The sequence below is a fragment of the Tachypleus tridentatus genome, chromosome 2 (genome assembly GCF_004210375.1).
Source record: "Tachypleus tridentatus isolate NWPU-2018 chromosome 2, ASM421037v1, whole genome shotgun sequence".
NCBI lineage: Eukaryota > Metazoa > Arthropoda > Merostomata > Xiphosura > Limulidae > Tachypleus > Tachypleus tridentatus.
The window spans coordinates 112,548,094-112,568,360 of NC_134826.1; the positions used below are offsets into that span (position 1 = coordinate 112,548,094).

The 20,267-nt window shown below is 32.4% G+C and overlaps 1 protein-coding gene across 9 annotated transcripts in view; it reads left to right on the forward strand.

The window, feature by feature from the left end:
* LOC143244861 (uncharacterized) overlaps positions 1-17,870 on the forward strand; it is a 35,944-nt gene extending 18,074 nt beyond the window's left edge. For 3 of the 9 annotated variants that reach the window (XM_076490281.1, XM_076490280.1, XM_076490284.1), the window contains 9 exons: positions 1,984-2,156; positions 8,604-8,717; positions 9,531-9,626; positions 10,541-10,676; positions 13,040-13,125; positions 14,112-14,172; positions 14,541-14,617; positions 16,302-16,369; positions 16,955-17,870. In XM_076490281.1, the coding sequence (XP_076346396.1) occupies positions 1,984-2,156; positions 8,604-8,717; positions 9,531-9,626; positions 10,541-10,676; positions 13,040-13,125; positions 14,112-14,172; positions 14,541-14,617; positions 16,302-16,369; positions 16,955-17,129 (986 nt within the window). In that variant the 3' untranslated portion in view covers positions 17,130-17,870. The remainder of the gene's footprint in view (positions 1-1,983; positions 2,157-8,603; positions 8,718-9,530; positions 9,627-10,540; positions 10,677-13,039; positions 13,126-14,111; positions 14,173-14,540; positions 14,618-16,301; positions 16,370-16,954) is intronic. The other 6 variants (XR_013025358.1, XR_013025357.1, XM_076490283.1 and 3 more) reach the window with 4 other exon arrangements.
* Positions 17,871-20,267: the final 2,397 nt, after the last annotated feature.

The following is a 20,267-nucleotide window of genomic DNA, read 5'->3' on the forward strand; positions in this document are numbered from 1 at the left end:
GAACATTAACCCTTAAGTTACAGAGTGGGAAAGCTCTGCAGGTGTAGATAATGTAATATCCTCTTATTTTCATTAACTAATACAGTGGAGTGAGACATTAGAATGCAGCTTACCCATTCAATTGGAAATCCCCATCCTACCTTTGCAGAGATGTTAGTATCCCACAGGCAGGTTTTTGAAGTTAGAGTGAATCAATCACCATAAGACCTCACATGGGTTTTGGGTTGTCTATCTTTCTCTTTTGATTTCATCAGTTTTTGTTGTTGATCATAGAGGTGGTATGTTAGATTGTTACAGTTCTATTCTTGACTATTTCTCATTCTCTTATTATGGGGATTTTATTGCCATTTTGATGATCTTGAACTGTTTCACAGTAAGGAAAGTTAATTATGTGTGACAGACATCTTTTTTGATATTGGATGTCATGTTCTTAGATCAATACATCAAAGCTTATCTTTGTGTTGTACCCAGAAACCTGAGTAATTCTTAATCTCCAGTTCATGGATTTGAGGTGAAGATAGTATGATCCTTATACTACCTTTGCATGGATGTCAGTACCACATGAGTAGGTTTTTGATGTAGTTGACTTACTGAGTATGATCTGCCACACCCAAACCTCCCTATATCTGAGAGTGCATCATTGTTTACCAACCATTTCCATTTTGAGATTGATTTACAATATCTTTCTTTGGTTAGGATCACTTTCTTGTAATATTCTCTCCCATTCAGATGTGCTCCTCTCATGTTCTGCCCATATTTTTACATTCAACAAAAGGGAAAAAGAGTATACCTCCCCTAGAAATGGTGCATTTTCCCTCTTCTGATCTTTGGATCTGAATCTCTCATTTACAGGGGTATTCATCAGATGCTTTTGGGGGTTCTTCAGTCATTCCCTTATATTGGTCCCTCTTCCTTTTCAGTTTTGGTTTCCAGCTAATTTTGTGGAAGGAGGTAAGTACCATGTTAGACATACATTTCACTATAGGAAAATTCTAACTTCTAACATGGTACTAACCTTTCTTCCCCACTTTTCTCCTGTGCTGATATCTGCCAAACTTTGAAGTAATAGGTTGGTAGACCAGTATAGAGGGAGTCATGTGAGCATGTCTTGCACCTAACAATGATTTACATGAAATACATATTGGAATCTTGAAGTTTCAATGGTGAAGCAGAAGGCTTGTAGCATGCATAAAGAAAAGTAATTTGCATATGGAGGGTAACACTGAACAAGAATAGCTAATCTTATGAGATGAGGCAAGTACCTATCATAAATACATTTTCAGTATAAGAAAATTATAACATCTAATTTTTCTAGCAAAGAAGAAGCTAGTACATTTAATTATGGAGTCATATAAGCTTAGCTATAAAGACTGCCATATTGCCAAACACATCTACAAAATTCTGTAATTTCTAATAAAACAGTTGCAGATAAAATCTAAAGAAACTTGATATATTAGTTTTGTTTTTGTAGCGATCTTCATTGATTAGGATATCCAAGTTATGGATATGTAATATGACAGTGGCACACCCATCTGCTTTGATAAACTATCCTTCTGAAATTATTCATGCTTAAAATGATAAACTATTTCTTTTTGAAATTAGCAAATTGATATTTTTTATCACACATAACATAGTAGTCCTTAATTTCACTTCCTTCCTTAACCTGGATTCCTTCATACAGTAATTTTTAGTAGAAGCCTTCTTGATCCTACATCTTAATTTATGATTAGAGAAAATCAGCCAACTATAATTTTACATTAACATTTGTATATCTTTTTACTTTTTGCTTTCAAGTTGTAACAAAGAAAAGTACGTTAAAAAGCAAATATAAAAGGGCAAGTTGGACTATATTTTAAATCTTAAGAAAATCTTATTTTATATAAAATGAAAACAGCATTTTTTAATTGTATGATGTTTATATTTTAGTACATAATCATGTACAACATTCAGTATTGTTTAAGTGTTTAAACCTTTTAATTACAGATGAAGGTGTATACATTGAATTGGTCCAAGGTGCTGCTACTAGTCGGAATGAAAAAGTTTTGGCAACATACAGCTGCAATGCTCGAGATTTCCTTTTTCCTCTTCCTATCCTTCGCCCTTCATATAACAGTTTGGGGCGAGAAATTCTTCTGGATACTACTTCTGAATTCCCAGTAAGCAATCACACCAACTGATTAGATAAATTTCAGTCACACTATTTACACCTTTATGCTCTTATATCCCACAGTTTTGGCAACCTTTTTATGCATGCCATTTTGACAGGCTTTTTTAGTGTGTGATGTTGAATCTCTCAACAAGATAAAGAGTTCTAATATGGTATTATACCTCTTTCTGCATAATAACTTCTCTTGTTTAGTGCTGTCCACAATATGTGCAAGATTTTTGCTCACTGTTATCCTTGAAACTTACACCTACCTCATGTTTATTGTGGTTCTACTGTGTCTTTGCATGCAAAACAGTAAGTATGTGGCAATTCTCCAGCAATACAAGCTTGTCACATTCATCTGATACAGAGTACTTACTTTACTATTCAGCCTAACCTTTACTTCATATTTAGGCACTGTCATTTTTGGATGTTGAATTTCACTTGATTTTGTTTTCATGTTTGCACTTTTTTAATTTCTTGTTTGTTGATTCTCGAAGTAGTAATTTGAAATAGTTCAGCATTTCAGTTACTATTGAAGTTGAGGTAAACTTAACTGTATTGTTTTTTCTTCACTGTTTAATTTGGTGAATTGATATCATTTGAACCATTAATTTGGAATTTTGTGTCATGTATACTATTAGCGTGACTACTACATCACTAAATGTCATTTCTTGGGCTTCATGTTCTACACCTTAGGTTGAGGATGTCTCAATCTTAAATTAACAAGAACTCAAACACTACATGAGTCAACTAGCTTCTCCCAAACCTGGACAAGATCTCCCCTGTCCAGAAGAACCTGCTCTTGACAACAAGGATTTGGAGAGCCTTTTCCTCCTGTATTCTGTGTTGTGCAATTCTGTGCCAGTTCCAGTGGAAACAGCTAGGTTTCCTTTAGCCTTTTTGGACATGATTTCACAGGTTAGTTATCTTTTGTCTGTGTCCACTCTGTCATATGACCCTACACCTTTCCTTTTACACATTACTCCCATATAGGAATGCACTGTTTACTCCCCTTTCCTGGCATAAGGGTGTATGTTGACCAGTTTCAGTTACATGCTAGATCTAGCATACCTCATACTCTTTATGCTTTGAAACTTTATTCTTTGGCTTGTCATCAAGTATATTCCCTTTCATAAATTTTCAATTCTTGTTGTCTTTAATGCAAGGGTAGGGATCCAACCCTGAGTCACCAGTTAGGTTTTCTCAAGCCCAATTTTTCAGACTCTGGCTTACCCTTAACCTCTTTCTTTCAGTGCCTGCCTACCAATCACAACCGTACTGAGACTTTTCATTGACCTACTGCAGGTTTCTTGATGGACACTTATATCCTCATAATCTCCCTGTTGGCAAGATTTTACTCTTTGTACTCTCTCTCTCTCTCTCATGGTAGGGTGCACCTACCCACATCTTATCTGCACAACCTTTGAATGCCACCATTTGATGTAAATCCATTTTTGGTGACATTTTTGAGTCTCTGGATGTACAGGTCTAGTCTGTATAACAACATTTTTTGGTTTCAAGGTTGTCTCAGACTTCACCTGTCCCTGCTCCTGTTACCATTTCTCAACCCACATCTCCCCAACCTTTACCTGTTCCTCTCTTCAGGGCTTTCATCACAATCCATTGTACTTTTTACTGCTAGAACACGTTGTCAATGGTACATTAGTGAATTCCTAGTGGGTTCTGACAGGGTAGGCATGCCTATCTGGATTTATTACTTATGGGGAGAGTTCTCTTAGGTTCTTCAGGTGATATCCAAAGGACTCTTTATTCACTTTCTCTCTCCCTCTCTATTGTCACTAGTTTCTGTGTCCTTTCCCCCTCCTCAAGATCTCACAACTTGCCAGTGTCTTTATGAAACAGTCCAGATTGTTGTACTCAGGGATGCACCAGTCACTTCCACTTCTCCAGGTTGTTAATAGTTCTTAAAGAGATCAGGGATTTGCATCCAGTGATAAATTTTTCTTGCTCAGCCATTTCATAGACCTTCCCAATTTTACCATGGAGTATTTTCTCTATCATTTTACAGTGGGTATTCACTCCAGATGTGCCTCAGATGCTTACCTACACATCACCATTGCCCCACAATGTGGAAACTATATTCCTTTCATTCACAGGAACAGGTTTGTCAGTTGGAACTTCATAGAATGGATAGCAACTGCCTGTTGTGGATACACAATGTAGAGGATGATGTTTTGAAAGTCTTCTGCCTTTCGAAACATCATCTTCTACATTGTATCTTCACAACAGGCAGTTGCCATCCATTCTATGAAGTTTCATCATGAATACTCTGTCTAAACAATCTATCAAAGGTTGGTCAGTTATTTGCATTGCCCTTCAGGCTGGCCACAGCACCTGTGTGTTTTGTCAAGGATTCATGGATTTTGCTCAACTACTCCATACTCACACCTTACACTTCTATCATTGTATGAAGTGGCTCCTGCTAGCTCCATAAGAAACTGTAGCACACAAACATATACAGCTTTGGAGAGAAACAGCTCATATTGGTTGTATCATCAAGGTGAAGAATTCCTTCCTTGTGCCTACCCAATATGTTTTCCACTTAAGAGTAGTTTTCAAGTTTTACCTTAGTCGGGTCTAACTTTCTCCCTTTCATGAACAGGTCATGGATCTTTTAGTAACTAAGACTCTTATATTTTGGGGATTTGTGCTTCCTTGGAAGTACATATATTTTAAGCTCTTCTCACATGTGGACCTTTCAATGGATGCTGTACATTCAAAGGAACCTTGCCAAGAATTCCTTGGACTCCATTATCCAACTCCCACCTTCCTTCCTGGATGATATCACATGTTTGCTATACAGAATCACCACAGTTGGGGTACCTCTTTCACCTCCTCATCTCAAGTTTCACCTGTTCACAGGTGCCTTACTTAGGGATTATGGGGTGAGTTTGAATGTTAAGAAGTTTCAGGTTATGTTAACATTAAACATCAACATCTTGGGACTACTGACTGTTCAATGAGCTTTAGATCATGACCAATTTGCCCCCCAAACAGAGAAAAGAAACTGATCCAGAACTCAATGAACAGTCAGTTGTTCCAAGATGATGCTCTGTGGACTCAATATGATCTAAAACTTCTTCATGCTTCAAACAGATGTCTCATAAATCAATCACCAGGGTGACACCTATTCCCATTTGCTATGTTGGAACTACTTTTTGTGGGGTACATGCTCTTCACACATGCTTCATTGTGTATCTTATTCTAAGTGCCTTCAATCAATTCACAGGTTGTCTTTTTCATCCAGGCCAAATCGTCTCTGCAGAATAATCCATTTACCCTCATGTTTTCTGGTAGTTGTACACACAGTGGGGTACTCCTCATTTAAATGTATTTGGCACCCATCAGAACTTCAAATTTCCTCTATTGTGGTCTCCATTATATCATCTTCAGACCTTGGTTGTAAACTTTCACAGTCAAGATTTAACCAATCTTTACCTATATTCATATCCTCCAATTTGAATCCTACACAGGTTGATATTTGTCATCTAGTTTACTTCATCTTTGGTACTTCTCATTGTACCTTTTTGGCCAAAAATGCTCTTTTCATCACTTCTCATCCGTTTTTGACCAATTACACCATTACTTCTTTTGCCATCCCACCTCCATTAACCCCAATCACTAGTTCTACATCCTGCACTCCACATACTCTGTTTTCATTTGTATCTTTTCTCTGGTTACTTGAGATGAAATTCAGATTTACCACATATAACATCAGTATTATTTGTTTACTATCCTCACTCGTGATTTTTCAGGAAATGTAGCAGACATTTCATTGATTGTCTCTGCACCATGGGTTCTGTCCTTCTCAACTGACTGTGCTTCATGTTGCAGAATTCCTTCCCTTGCTATTTGATCATGACTACTCATAATCTTCTGTTTCAGAATACAGACCAACATTATCTAACACCTGTTTTACCAGGTTTTGTAAAGTATTCTCCTCCCCACAGTTTCTCTTTTGTTGCATTCCTTCTGAATTGATTGTTCTCCTTGCATTACTGTATTGCTGGATTGGGGTTTTAATGCTGTTTTCCACTTTTTTACTTTTTCTCTCTTTTGTATCTCAGAATGGCTGGTATGAGTATTAAGAAAGGTTAACCTGATGATGACCTAGGAAGGTCAAAACATTATTCTCTTCTTATGAATAAAAGTGTTAATACCCATACCAGCCATTCTGAGATACATTTTTATTTCAAGTGGGTTTCTCATCATCAAGAATTTTCCTCTCTTTGAACTTTTGGCTACCTGTTCCATCTACCTTCTCTTACTTAAGATGTACTTTGTACTTTTTTTAGCCTGTGGGCATTGACAGTAGGACATATTTTACATCAGTGTTTCACATACTATTTAGCACCACACCCATGTTCTCCTTTGCCTAGATCCTGTTTTTAAAATCATCAGTGGCTTATGAAAGGAACTATTCTTAATGCCAATTTCCCTCTCCTCCATTTCACATTTATACTCCTGTTCAGAACTGGAGAGACTTCTATGTCCAGTTCATGCTCTTTGCTGTAATATTACCCATACAGCTTCCTTTTGTGGGTCTTACTCCCAGTTATTCATTTCTTGGTCTCCATCCTCTCTTCTAGACCATTCACTTCACCCTCTACATTTGTGGATGGCATTCATCAAATTATCAGGTTAGCAGATATATTCCTATCTTCTAATTTCTAATGTTGATTTGAAGTTTCAGACCTCAAACCCTAAATTTTCTCTGGCAACTAATCTGCATGGTCCTACAAAAGAAATCATTGGGTTAAGCATATGGATTATTTCAAATATGTTCCTCTCCCATTACTTATATCATGTGGTTATTTCTTCCTCATCTGTGTCATTCTACACATGGTGGTTCAACTGTGATTTGTTAAATTTACTTCTCTCTTTCTGCTGGTCCAAATTATCACAAAAATCAAAATCTGGAGTAGATCTACCATAATGTAATTCACTCCTTTGGTTGGAACCATTATCCTATCATTGCTTAAATGTTGGTTCCTAGGGGATGGGTTTTGGATTAGAGCTGGACCAGTTAACATAAGTCCTTATACATGTGTTAGTTTTGAACCTTTATCCTACCATAGACACAATGTACTAGTTGTTTGGGGTATCTCTGGCTTACCTCCTCCATCAAGCTGAAGCTTGGGTGTTTGATGTTGCAAGGAGATGAACTGACTGACATATATTTTGGTTGGCTGGGTTACCTCCAACATATATTTGTGGGTTGCAATTTCTAAGTTCTGGTACTCCCTAGTGGCACAGCAGTACATCTGTGGATTCACACTGCTGGAATCCAGATTTCAATACCCATGGTGGACAGAGTGCACATAGCCCATTGTGTAGCTTTGTGCCTAATTTCAAAACAAACATTCTAAGTTCTGGTAGTACATGGAGCTGGATCAGGAACAGGAAATCTAGTTGGTTTGGGATTGTAATGAACTAACATACTATCATTGTAGTTTGAATGTAAAGTTCTTGATTAACTGGTGTTGATTCAGAATTTGCACACATGTGCCCTTTCTAGTCAGATGAAATGGAACATCCTCTCTTCCATCTCATGGGCTTGAGTTGAAGATGGTAAGTGCCCTCTTGCTATCAATGAGTATGGTCTAACATGCCCTAGCCATTCTATTCTACACCCTAGGGCACATCTGTTTAGTTTTCTCCACCATTACTATATTTGGTTGGAACCCTCCATCCTGCTATCTTCTGGATGTTGATTCCTGGGTATTGAGCTGGACCAACCAACATGTATGCATTAATGGATATGTTCCAGCTAATTGCCATCCATTTATGTGACACTTACTACCTTACTGAGTAAAAAGTATACCTCGTACAGATGTGATATAGTCTCCTATGGGTGTGTTTCTCTCTCATCAGACATTCCATGAATATATTTCGGATACTTTCTGAATGGTGCTTATCAAGGTAACTTTTGCACCAATTCTTCCAATTTTTCAATGTGAGATTCTAGCTATTATGTGAAAGGAGATAGGATACCATATTGGATGATAATATTTTTCTATAGTGAAAATTATTTCTAATTATAAAATTTTCTTCCTCTGTGTAAAAGAATAACTAATTGAGAAAAATATTTTAAAGGTTATATGAATTATGGGAACTTACAAAAGTAAAGAAGTATTTTGTATTATATCAACCACACTACACTATATCCAGTGCTCATGAACCCTTTCATTCAATACCGAGATTCATCAGACCAGTTTAGATATGACAGACATAGTAATGGTTGATATGCTATTTGCACCATCAATGTGCAAACCTATCAACAACTGGTTTTGTGTGAACTGTATATAGTTATAAAACTGTAACTTTTATAAATCAATTTCATTTGAATGACATTTTCTATATTTTTAAAGTAGATATTTTTGGAAATATTATGTGTTGTTTTCAGCTGAGGCATATGTTTCTTCTCTTACAGGGAATAATATCACCTAAAATGGAGTTTTCCACATCTTCTGTAATCAAAGAATCTACAAGGTATTCAGTTGAAGAAACTTCCTCCTCCCTAAGATCATCTCACACTCACCAAAAGGTAACTTGGATATATTATCAAAATTTCTTTAGCAAATTACACTTTAAAAGATAATTTGGTTTCAGCATTTTTGTGGGTCTTACACAAATGTTTCCACTTTCTGTGCTTGTTATTCCTGTACATTTTTGTAACATAATTGATCACTTTTAGAATACATGTATGAAATAAGTGTGTAGAAGTTCAATTTAAAGCATCACATAAGTATTACACAAGTAAAGCATACAATCTGTCTAAATTTTTACAACTTATTCAAATTGATATGTAATGTATGTAAGGGAATAATGAGCAGCCTGTGTAGAGAAATTTTATAAAAGAATTTACACAGCCTGTTTATTTTCAATGAGTGTGAAAAAGGGCAAGTTGAAACTGTATCTGAAAAATATGTATAGTGTTTGATAGATTGGAAATTTCATATATTTTTTACCTTAAAGTTTTATTAAATCAGCAATAGTAATAGACACATGCATCATTTAAATCATAAACTCTAATATTAATAGTTTAGTATCATTACTTAAAATAAGGTAATAGAATTTTGAATTATAAAATTTACTACACTGTTTATTTAAAAAAAAATAAAAGCTTTAAAGCTTTTCTTGACACATTTTTCTGCCACAAAGGATAAATTAATATAGGAAAAAAAAAACAAATTCATATCATATTTACCAAAGCTGAAAAAAAATTAAAAACTACAGAGATACAAATGTTGAAACTATTCCTTTCAGTACCAGCCATTAATTTTTATACCTGATTTTATATATACATGTAATATATATATATATATATATGTATGTTTGTACAAATATAATTTTACAGTATTCATATGTTGAAAGCCCTTTTAAAAGTCAAGTAATCCAGCAGGATAAAGTTACAAGAAATATACACCCTCCATTTGCAGTCAGATATGTGCCAGTATGTATTTCTTATTGTATAACAATAGTTTAGTGTAAAGCATTACATTTTGTGGCCAATTTATGATCTTTGTTACTATTTACTATTTAAAAAAAAAATTATTAAGTAGTCTGTATCATAATAACACAAAAAAAAGGAAATATAAGTTATATTTTTATGTAACAATGTGATCTGGTATATTAGCATTGTAAGGATCTTTTGTTTGTGAGTAATTTTGCCAGTCAGAACAATAAAGTATATACTGCAATGAGTGAAAATCAAAACTATTAAGTTGAATGTTAAATTACAAGATATTTCTAATATTGAAAGTTCATACTTTAGATTTGAATTACAGTGTATGGATGTCATATTTCCTGTATGATGTTCCACCATTGTCTAGTTAATGGTGACAGAAGTGTGAACTTTCTATATTCCATTACCAACAAAAAGCAATTTCCTCTGCTTTTATTAGCATTTCAGCATCATGTGTATATCTTATAGCTTATAATTAATAACATTTACTTAAAATTCTTTCTTTCATACAATTATTTACCACTTTTATTTTCAAGCTTCCCTTTATTTAATAGCAATCGACATGTAAAGTCAGTACTATATAAACTCTTTATCTCTTTTAAAAGCATGTTAAGGCTACATCTAAATGTTTGAAAAAACAGATTTAACACACTTTGAATATGCCATTAATGTTTTATAAAGTCCTTTTGTAGCTTTTGCTTCATACACACACAGGTTTTCATTTAAAGACTTGTGAACTTTGTTTTAATGAAGTGAATTTTTATTGGTTATACTTTAGTACATATAACTTTTTATTGATTGCATGTTTTACAACTGTTAAAGCTGCAATTATTAAAATTTATCAGAACTAGACATTTTTTTTTGAATAAGTCACTTTCTAAACATGCTTTTCTATTTTCCAGCATGATTCTATGAGTGGCCAAATTCAACACAGTTTTTCAAATTCTAGATCACTAGAGCCAAAAAGTAGATCTGGTAATGCAAAAAAAGCTCATAAGTTCTCCTCAGAGGTTTTGGTTGATGACGGTGGCTATAGAGGTAAAAGCTATATTATAGTTATAAAACATTAAAGAGTTAGCAAACACTTCTCTCTGCTCTGTATAACAACTTGAAAGTTGTAGTGGACATGAAAAATTAGTATGATATTTCTGTCAAAACTATTTAATTTTTTTAGCTTCCTATCAAAAAGCTTGTATAAAAATTCTCTTGCCATAAAGATAATATGCTAAACAATTAATAGACAAGTACCTTCAGCTAACTTGTTACTTAAAATTTAAACTCATTTTACGTTTCCTTGATTTTTTTCATATTAAAATTAAACTGAATCAAATAAGGCTTTTAAAGATTTCAAAAAATCTCCAAGTCTCACTGTAACATATGGGGAACCTATTGAAATTAAATCAGACTTGTACTTCCTTAATGTGTGTTGATAAGTTCTATGTCATATTAACAACAGTCTCCATTGTATAAAATATAATTTAAGTAATTGTGGTTTTATATGTATATTGCAGAAATGTATGTCCTATCACTTTTGAATAAATAGTTATGGCATGAATCCTTAAACAGCTAATTACTGATTTTACATATGCTGTTACATATTATAATTTTTCTCAGACAAGTCTCTGATTTATTACATTACATGTTATGATTTTGAATATTTGGAAGTTTTAATTTTAATTTAGCAGTTATTTGAATTTCAATATGTATAAAATTTATGACATTTGCCAACAAGATAGATAAACACAATTTTCTTTCTTAAGAGAAATATATTTTAATATGCAAACAACAATACAATTTATAATAACAGATATTACAACTAGTAACTACAAGTAATGATTTCTATACTACAGTTTTATGAACTTACAGAAAATATCTGGTCTAGAACTGAATATTTTATCAATGATCCAGCTCCATGATGAGCAAATTAATTCTGAGTTAATATTGTTATGCTTCGCTTAAGCTAGTGCTGCCTTTTCTTGACTTGCCTCATACCCTTACAGGCTGAATTTTTACTTTTTACAGATAAAGGTGTCTAATGTCCACATAGAAATACTAATGTTCGAAGTTAATTCATTGAAGTTCCATGGTTCGTAATGTTTGAAATCTATAAACTTTCCTGGTCAAATTCTGTAGTTTTCCAATTAATAAATGTTACTCACAATTAAAGCTTCCAAAGCTTATAGTATACTCACTGTAGCTGACCAGTAACAATAATCTGTCTCTTGGTTGGCTGCTTTTATACAAATCACACAAGATTTTCGAACTTTCAACAATGTTTGAAAACACATAAATCACATACCGTTGATTCTTGCTCTTCAGAATCTTATAGAAATTTAGAAAACAGGTGGAACATGCTCAATACACATCCAACAGTATATGTCACATGCATAATACTGAAACACATGTAGGTATTTAACCCAATGTATAACAGTAAATCTGTTATAATACACATTATACTAAAAAATAGAAACTAATCAAAGGAAAAATATTTCTATTTATTATGACAAAAATGTCACATTGTTGACAGAAACAGAATAAAGTATTTTGATATTGCATTTTCTTTAAATTGGTGGCATTTTTCGAAGTTTCCCATGTGATGATCTGTTTTGTCTAATCCACAAAAAGGTTTTAGTGCAGGTATGCAATTTATATGAGATTTTTTATTACTGTTTAATAAATTTGTAGCTGCAATTTTCAAAACAGATTGAGACTTTAATGTCTGAACCATTTTATAGCTAAATAATGTAAAATGAAACACAAACAAGCTGATGACATTTGAAATTATACTAGCCATAAAATGAATGGCACAAACTAGGAATCACCCATAACTATAACATCCGTAAGTGTATCATTCACATCCTTCTTTGACCCTCTTGTTTTCCTACCTTCCAATAGTTCTCATCTTCACAAGCCAAGGGCTGAAATCTGTTACTCTATTAAAATAGGCTTATTACATTTAAATCTACTACTTTTAGCCCTAATAGCACTCTTTCTAACTTCCTGAAAATCATCATTAGCTGATGTATCTCTTGAGTGTACAAGCTTATGCTCCTCTTAAATTCTGCTGCCATTTCCTATTTCTTTACCTGTTGCCTCTAATTTATATAGGATAGTCTTGAACTTACAAACTCTACATAAGAGTTCCACATCTTTACTAGTAGCTTCCTTAAAAATATGAACCAGTCTAAAGTTCCCAAATAAAACCTACTCATCACACCTAACAAGATGCAAACACTTAATTCTTACACTTGTCTTAACCACTGTATATGTAGTGTGGAAATAAATACCAAGGTAAATCAGAATAGAGAAAAATTATTTAAAAACAGTTAAGAAAGTAGAGACATACAAATATTAAAACTATTCATTTCAACACCAGTTCATGATTTTGTACATTTTTATAGAAAAGGATACTTGTTGTACTGTATGTCGCCTCTACAGAAAATATTTTGGAAGAAATTATATTGGACATCATCATCCTCCATTTACAGTAAGTAGGGTTTCTTTCTTAAATTTGTCTCAGCATCTGAGAAAAGAGAAAGGCGTACTTACAGTATTTTAACTACCACATAATCAGCTAAAATTACACATCTTCATGTTTGTTTGTAATATGTTATTGTTAAATTTTACTATTATGCATTTGTTGCACTAGTTTTGATAATGCAATATTTATGTGATTATGAATTAATGTTTCTCCATGTTTATTTATTAGCTGTAAATATCATAAGTTACTCGTCAAATTTAAATGCTTTATCTCATTAAATACATTTATTTAATAAAAGCAATAACAGCAACGTTCCAAGGTTTGAAAAAAAATTATATAAAAAGGATGATAGTTTCAAAACACCTGAAGTAAATAAAAAGTTTAAGAGTTATGAAACATTTTGTCATTTTGTGATTAAGAGCAATATTCCTTGAGTAACTTTCTTCTACACTTATGCTATATATTTTATTGTTTTTGTCTTTCTTTCAGTTGTAATATCTGTATTATGCCCACCACAGGTATTGAAACCCAGTATTTAGTGTTCTACATCGTTAGACTTATTGTTTGGCAGCTTAACATCAAATAAGCTCTAGCTGTTTCATAGACTACAAACATTTTCAATGATATGGCAATCTTCTGTTATCGTTTCTCCTTCTGTGTTAGTTCAAATTTAATAGCCTTACTGGTACAAATTGTATATTACTGCATATAATGGTAATCTGATGCACATTTTTAGCACAAGTGACTTGCATGAAATTAACACGTATTGAGAGAGAGAGAAAAGAACTGAATAACAGCTTTAAATCTAGATTTAACTTTACTAAAAAACATTTTGTGACATGACAACTAAAAATGACAAATAAATGCAACAATTTATTTATTGTATATTTTACCAATATACAACAAAAAATATTTTAATAAGAAAAAAAAAAGTGTAAAATTTAAAATACAAATATGTAAAGCATTTATATACATGTTGTCTTAAACTACAGGAAAAATCTCAAGTCATTGGTTCTACTTTGAAGACTGGACACCAGCCTCGAAGTATTACTCGTGAGTTTATTAATGTTTACCAAAAAAATTGATTAATTATTTGATATGATAATTACTCCAAGTTAAAATGTTACTAATAACTAGAAGTAACTTGTGTATGTTATAATATAACTTTTTTAAAATAAATTTATTACATACAAAAATTAATATGTTGTCACGTGCATCTGTTTTTAATGAAGAATGACAGCAGGTAACCAAAAATGCAAAGGTGAATGTAACAACATGCATAAAACCTATTATTTCAAGCCCTTAATATGTGAAATTCTTTAAAACATAATACTGTCATTCCACCATTTTGTGTTGAATCAAGCACACTATTATTTTAAATCCACCTTTTTCTCGTTACATGTAAACTTTTCTTTTTTTAGCTAATGACCATCGGCGTGCTAGTTCTGCTAGTCCTTGGCGAGAATATTCTAAAGGTTATTTTCCAGATTATATTCCTGTATGTATTTTACAGAATTATCAGTGTCTGCTATTTTAAGATATGTTTATATTTTAATTGCTACATATTAAGTTATCATCTAAATGATTATTACGTTTTCGTTTTATGTTTTAGATAACAAGTCTTCTTGTTTTATTTGTGATTATTTTGTTAAATACAGTTTTCTCTTTCCTGCAAATATTGTGCATTTAGTTGCAAAGTGGTATCTCTTCTCGGATATTGCATATTATCCTTTTATTTCTGATTGTTGTTTTTAACCTTTTGATAAAGTACTTTACTGTCTGTAAATTTTGTAGTTAATTGTTATCTAATATATTCTTCCCTTGTTTATGCATTTTCTAATTTCTCTTTACAACTACATTATATATTATATGCAAAAACGGCTCGTTTGGGTTGAGAAAATATTTTACGTAGAAGAGTGAACAACGTTTCGACCTTCTTCGGTCATCGTCAGGTTCACAAAAAAAGAAAGGTAACTGACCGGAAGCTGACCACATGTTTGGAAGGGGTTGTGTAACTGAGTGTCGGAATGTAGAGGGCGGTGTTAGATGTTTCAATATATAATATTATTATATTTAATATAGGTATAAAGGCGTTCCTTTATATTGGTTTATTTAGGGCTTAAGTTGTTGTATAAGTAAGGCTTCTTTAATTTTGCATTTGTTTATGTTTATTTGACTTGCAGTGTTCGAAAATGTGTGAAGGTGACTTTTTATGTTCTTTGAATCTGGTTTCCATTTTTCTACTTGTTTTACCAATATAGAAGTCGTGGCAATTATCACATTGTATTTTATAAATAATGTTGGTGTGGTGTTTGTCAGTGTAGTTTTTACATAGTATTTTACATTTTACATAGTATTGAGAAAAAATTTTCTCAACCCAAACGAGCCATTTTTGCATATATATTTCTCTACAAGTGGGTTTTCTTGACATCACTGATTACATTATATATTTATCTACTGTTTTAAACTCTTTGAAGTTTCACGGGCAAAGCATATCATCAATTTCATATTGAGGTTCTACATGGTATGTGAATACTTCTTATTACAAATACATTTTATTATTACATCTGTTGTTTAAAAACTATAAGAAACATTTCTTTAAACATTCATTTAATAGTCTTAAAATTCATATAAATTTTGTTTTCCACACTCTGCTACAATAGTTTTAGTTTGTAGCAGGTTAAGTTTGTTATATTAAAATGAATTTGGATATGCAGATTAGTTAGTCACGTAACAAACATAACTGATGTATAGCCACATTCAAACAACACATATTTGAACTACATTTTATCAGTGTTTAACACTTGTAATTTAGTTTGATACAACCAAAAACTGATTGTTTTGGGAAAGAACATCTGACAACTCTTTCCAATACAAAATATTAATATATTTATGTCATGGATTTGTAACTGTTCAAAAGTCAATGGTCAAAAACATCCACTTTAATGATATGGTAAGGTTCCAAAACCATTTTAATATAACATATTCAACCCTTTTTACTAATACACATTGGCAAAATGAAATTTATTTTGTAATTATCTGAGCTGTAAAGGTATTCTAATTTATTATCAAGTAAAATCATATTGATGTAGTTAGTCAATTGAACTACTTTTATAATTCAACGTAAGAGGCATTTTGGAAGTTAAGATTAACTTTTAAATCAGATTTATTTTCCTTCCCAGATGGATTCAGTAGTTGACAGCTTCAGGGATATGAGCTTTGAGTCAGACTCTCTTAAAAAGAACAAAAGGTTAGAAAAGTTCTGAAATTTTTTCTTATATAAGATGAGAAATATTCTTTGAATGAAATTACCTGTGAAGTCTTCTGGTTTTAAGCATACAGAATATCATTCAAAGTACTGTGTATGATTGCTTTCATACTTTTACATTGAAAATGTACAATCTGTGAAAATCTTGAGATGAACATGTTAAATTCATCTATGGAATGTTTTCCATTGTTATAAAAATGTAGGTTAGTGGCAGAGCATTGTTTTTTCAAGGGATCACATTTCAGATAATACAGTTTCCGATATTTTTGGCTCAGTGAATAAAATTATAACAAATGTATTCTTATTAAATTTCATATAATAGCTACAGAAATTTTACTTCAGCATTTAGATAAGACTAGAAAAAATATTTGAGTCAGACTGAATTTATTGAGAGTACTTTAAATTAGGATTAGCTTTTACTTGGTTAAAAATAAAAGTTAAAACAATTGATAAGAAATCAGTTACTGTTAAAGATGTTTTTAAAATTGTCTGACTTTAACAGTTTCTTCTTTTTTTTTTTTTGAAAGCCTGTGACCAAAGAATTAAATCTCAACTTTTCTTTCACAGCACATCCAATCTAAGAAGACATGTATATGAATGGAAAGATAATACAGAATTTTTCCCAACAAAAAAATCAACTAAAGTTTTCTTTGATGACAATTTAGCATTAGAAGACTCAGATTTAAGTTACAAGCATCTTCCATTCAGATCAACATACCTTTATGACAGCCATTATGTTTAATATTGGGTAACTTTGAGAAGAGAAACCTTAAAAGTGCTGTAATTGTTTAATATTTATTTGTAATGTCATTAACCCTGAAATTCAGTTTGAGTACATTATGATTTTAAAGTGATGTGCTTATTGTGGTTTTTATACATAAAATCAGGAAACAGTAAATGGTTGTGGTGATACATTTTCAAATCATTAAACTTTTCTTGATTTCTGTTCATTTTTATGGTCTGCTAGTGGAGTATGCGACACAGTTGTTTCTCACTGCACTTTTAAATTATTATTTAATTACAGTTGTATTATTGTTACTAGATAAACTGATTCAATGATACATCACATCTACCCTAATAACATTATTTTGGTATTAAAAGATGCACACAATTTTAGTTAAAAACAAAACTGGGTATTAAGTGGTATTAATTACAAATGTTGATCACAGAAGAAACAGTTTAAGTAACATTAAACAGCTATATTTAAAGTACAATGTCATCACCTCACTGATATTTGTTCCATAATCAGTCAATAAAGTATTAGTACAAGTCTGCAGTACAGTGTTGAATTTGCACTTCATAAGATATTGAAATTACAGGTTCATTTTACTTTAATTAAACTTAATTATCATTATATATATTCTAACAATTTTGTTTGACAGACACTTCGGTTTATTTGTTGAGAAATATTTTTCAATATGTATTATCAGAATACCAAAGAAAATAAAATTGTATCATTTTAATGATGCATTTAATAATTCAAGTTTAGCATTTGTTAACTGTTTTTGCACATAACCTGTTTCTTTACACAAATTACCCTAATGCCATGATTCTCAATCTTATACATGAGCATTCCAGGTCTGCAATGATAAAGATCAAGTTTCCTGTTACAGTTAAAAAGAAAATTCTGTGAGACAAGTCTGTAAGAGTATTTTAATTTATGAAGTGGTCCATAAGAGAATTTAAGTTGTATAATTCAAGATGATGACTTTAATTATAAATAACACGTAGTTAAAAAGTTAGTCCTCTCATACAACACTAGATCAAATTTCACTTTTTAACCATAGGTTTTTACTGGAAAAGTTTGGATGTAAGCTTCCAGTAATATAGTCAAATTTCTCCAATAGTTTAGATGTTATATATAAAGTGACTAAAATAGTCTCACAATTTTTTTTTTATTACAATCTTATTTAATTTCTATGATTATTTATCAGTTGAAATTTTAACTCCTTAATTATCCCACAGCATCAAAAATACTAATTTTTTTACTTAATAAACTGCTTTCTGTTAATCTTATTGTAAGGCAAGTAAGTATTCTGTTATGTATGTAAGAAATACCAAAGCTGTACAATACCATATCCCATTCTGTAACACCAGATCTAACAATTGCATCTTAATATAATTTATACAGTGGTACCTCAGTTCTCGAACTTAATCTGTTCCAGAAGGCTGTTCGAAAACCAAATCAATTTTTCTCATAAAAATACTGTAAATTAAATTAGTCCATTAGAGACCTCCAAAAATTACGCATTATGAAGCATTTTAAGTAAAAATATTGCTTATTTATACCTGTATAATAATACTTACATGTATAAAGTCAACTACAAAAACTATAAACACAATAAAAAAAACAATAAATGAAAATTTAACTGCACTTTACCTGTGCTAAGGAGAGCTGATGGCGTAAGTGAAAGGTGGTGAGGAACGTGGAGAGTTGGAGGGTTATTATTGTTTGGAAGGGGAGTTACCTTCCATAAAAATGTCAGGAATCTCTCCTTCTGGGGTTCTTTCTCTTTTCTGTCTCTTTGCATCGCTACAACCTGCTTGAGACTCACTGGACCTATTTCTCACTAAACACTTGTCTAACGAGGTTTGTTTCTGCCTGGCACCCTCCCCATGTCTCACCACACTATGTATGCCACTTCTCTTCCTAAATTTTTCAAACTACCCCCCTACTAGCCTTAAAGGCATCATTTGTATCAGTACTCATTCCAGGGGTTTTTCAGGAGGTCAGCATGCAACTGCTTTGCTTTCTCAGAAATGCTATCACCAGCTAACTATTTTTTGTTTACAAGTCAACAACAGTTCTTCTACCTCTTCCATTGTTTGTGATCTTTGTTTCATAAGCACTGTCACTCCTTTTGCAACATCAGCTCCTTTCATGACCTCTTTATTTTTCAGTATGGTGCATACTGTAGACTTTGCCATACCAAACTGTGTAGCAAGGTCAGACACGCGAACACCACTCTCATACTTCACTATGAGATCTTTTTTCACCTCTATTGTGGCTCTAACTTTTCTTTTTGGGTTGCTGCTTTCATTATCCTTCCTTGACCCCATGGTGACTTATTTAATCAGAATATTTAGGAAAAAACCAAAAAAAAAAACGAGAACGTTCACAGCTGATTTTAGTGGGGGTGTGGACTGAGCGACAGGTGCAGGCAAAATGTTTTGGGCAAGCTTGGCGTGTGCCGAAAATGGTCGAAGGGTCATTCAGGTTATTTCAGTGGTTCAAGCCATGACAGCTTGGTTTAGGAACCAAGCTTATGTTTGACAACCGAGACATTTTTTTCTTAAACAATATGTTCGAAAACTGAATTGTTCAAGAAGGGAGTCGTTCGAGACCCGAGGTACCACTGTATTGTCTGTAATTTGGTTGTGGTGATTGTATTAGTGGAATAGCAAAATCCTTATAAAGAGTTAAATATTTTCTTGTTGTAGTGTAGCTAGAAAATGATATAAACTGAAACCTATAAAACAACTATTTTGATAATAAGCACTATGGCCCGAAAAGATTCCCAGGTGAGAAACAATCCAACACACCTGATGTTTATAACTAAAAACAACCATGAAAAGAAAAAACCTTTTATCTTAACCTCAAAACCACAATGTATAAAACATGCTTAGAAAGAAGGACCCATGCAACAACACAAAACTATAAATCACCCAACATAAAACAAGTTGGCATACGGTAGTAAAGTAACAAAGTACGTATTACACACAAATAAGTTTTCCCTCAAGGGTAAAAAAAATCAGAAGCAATTTAGAATTTGCCATTACATTTTACCAATTGTGGGTAACAAATGAAGTTGACAGGATATCTATCAAAAGGTTATCCAAATAAATGTGGTTGTGTAATACAAACTGGATATCAGAAAGA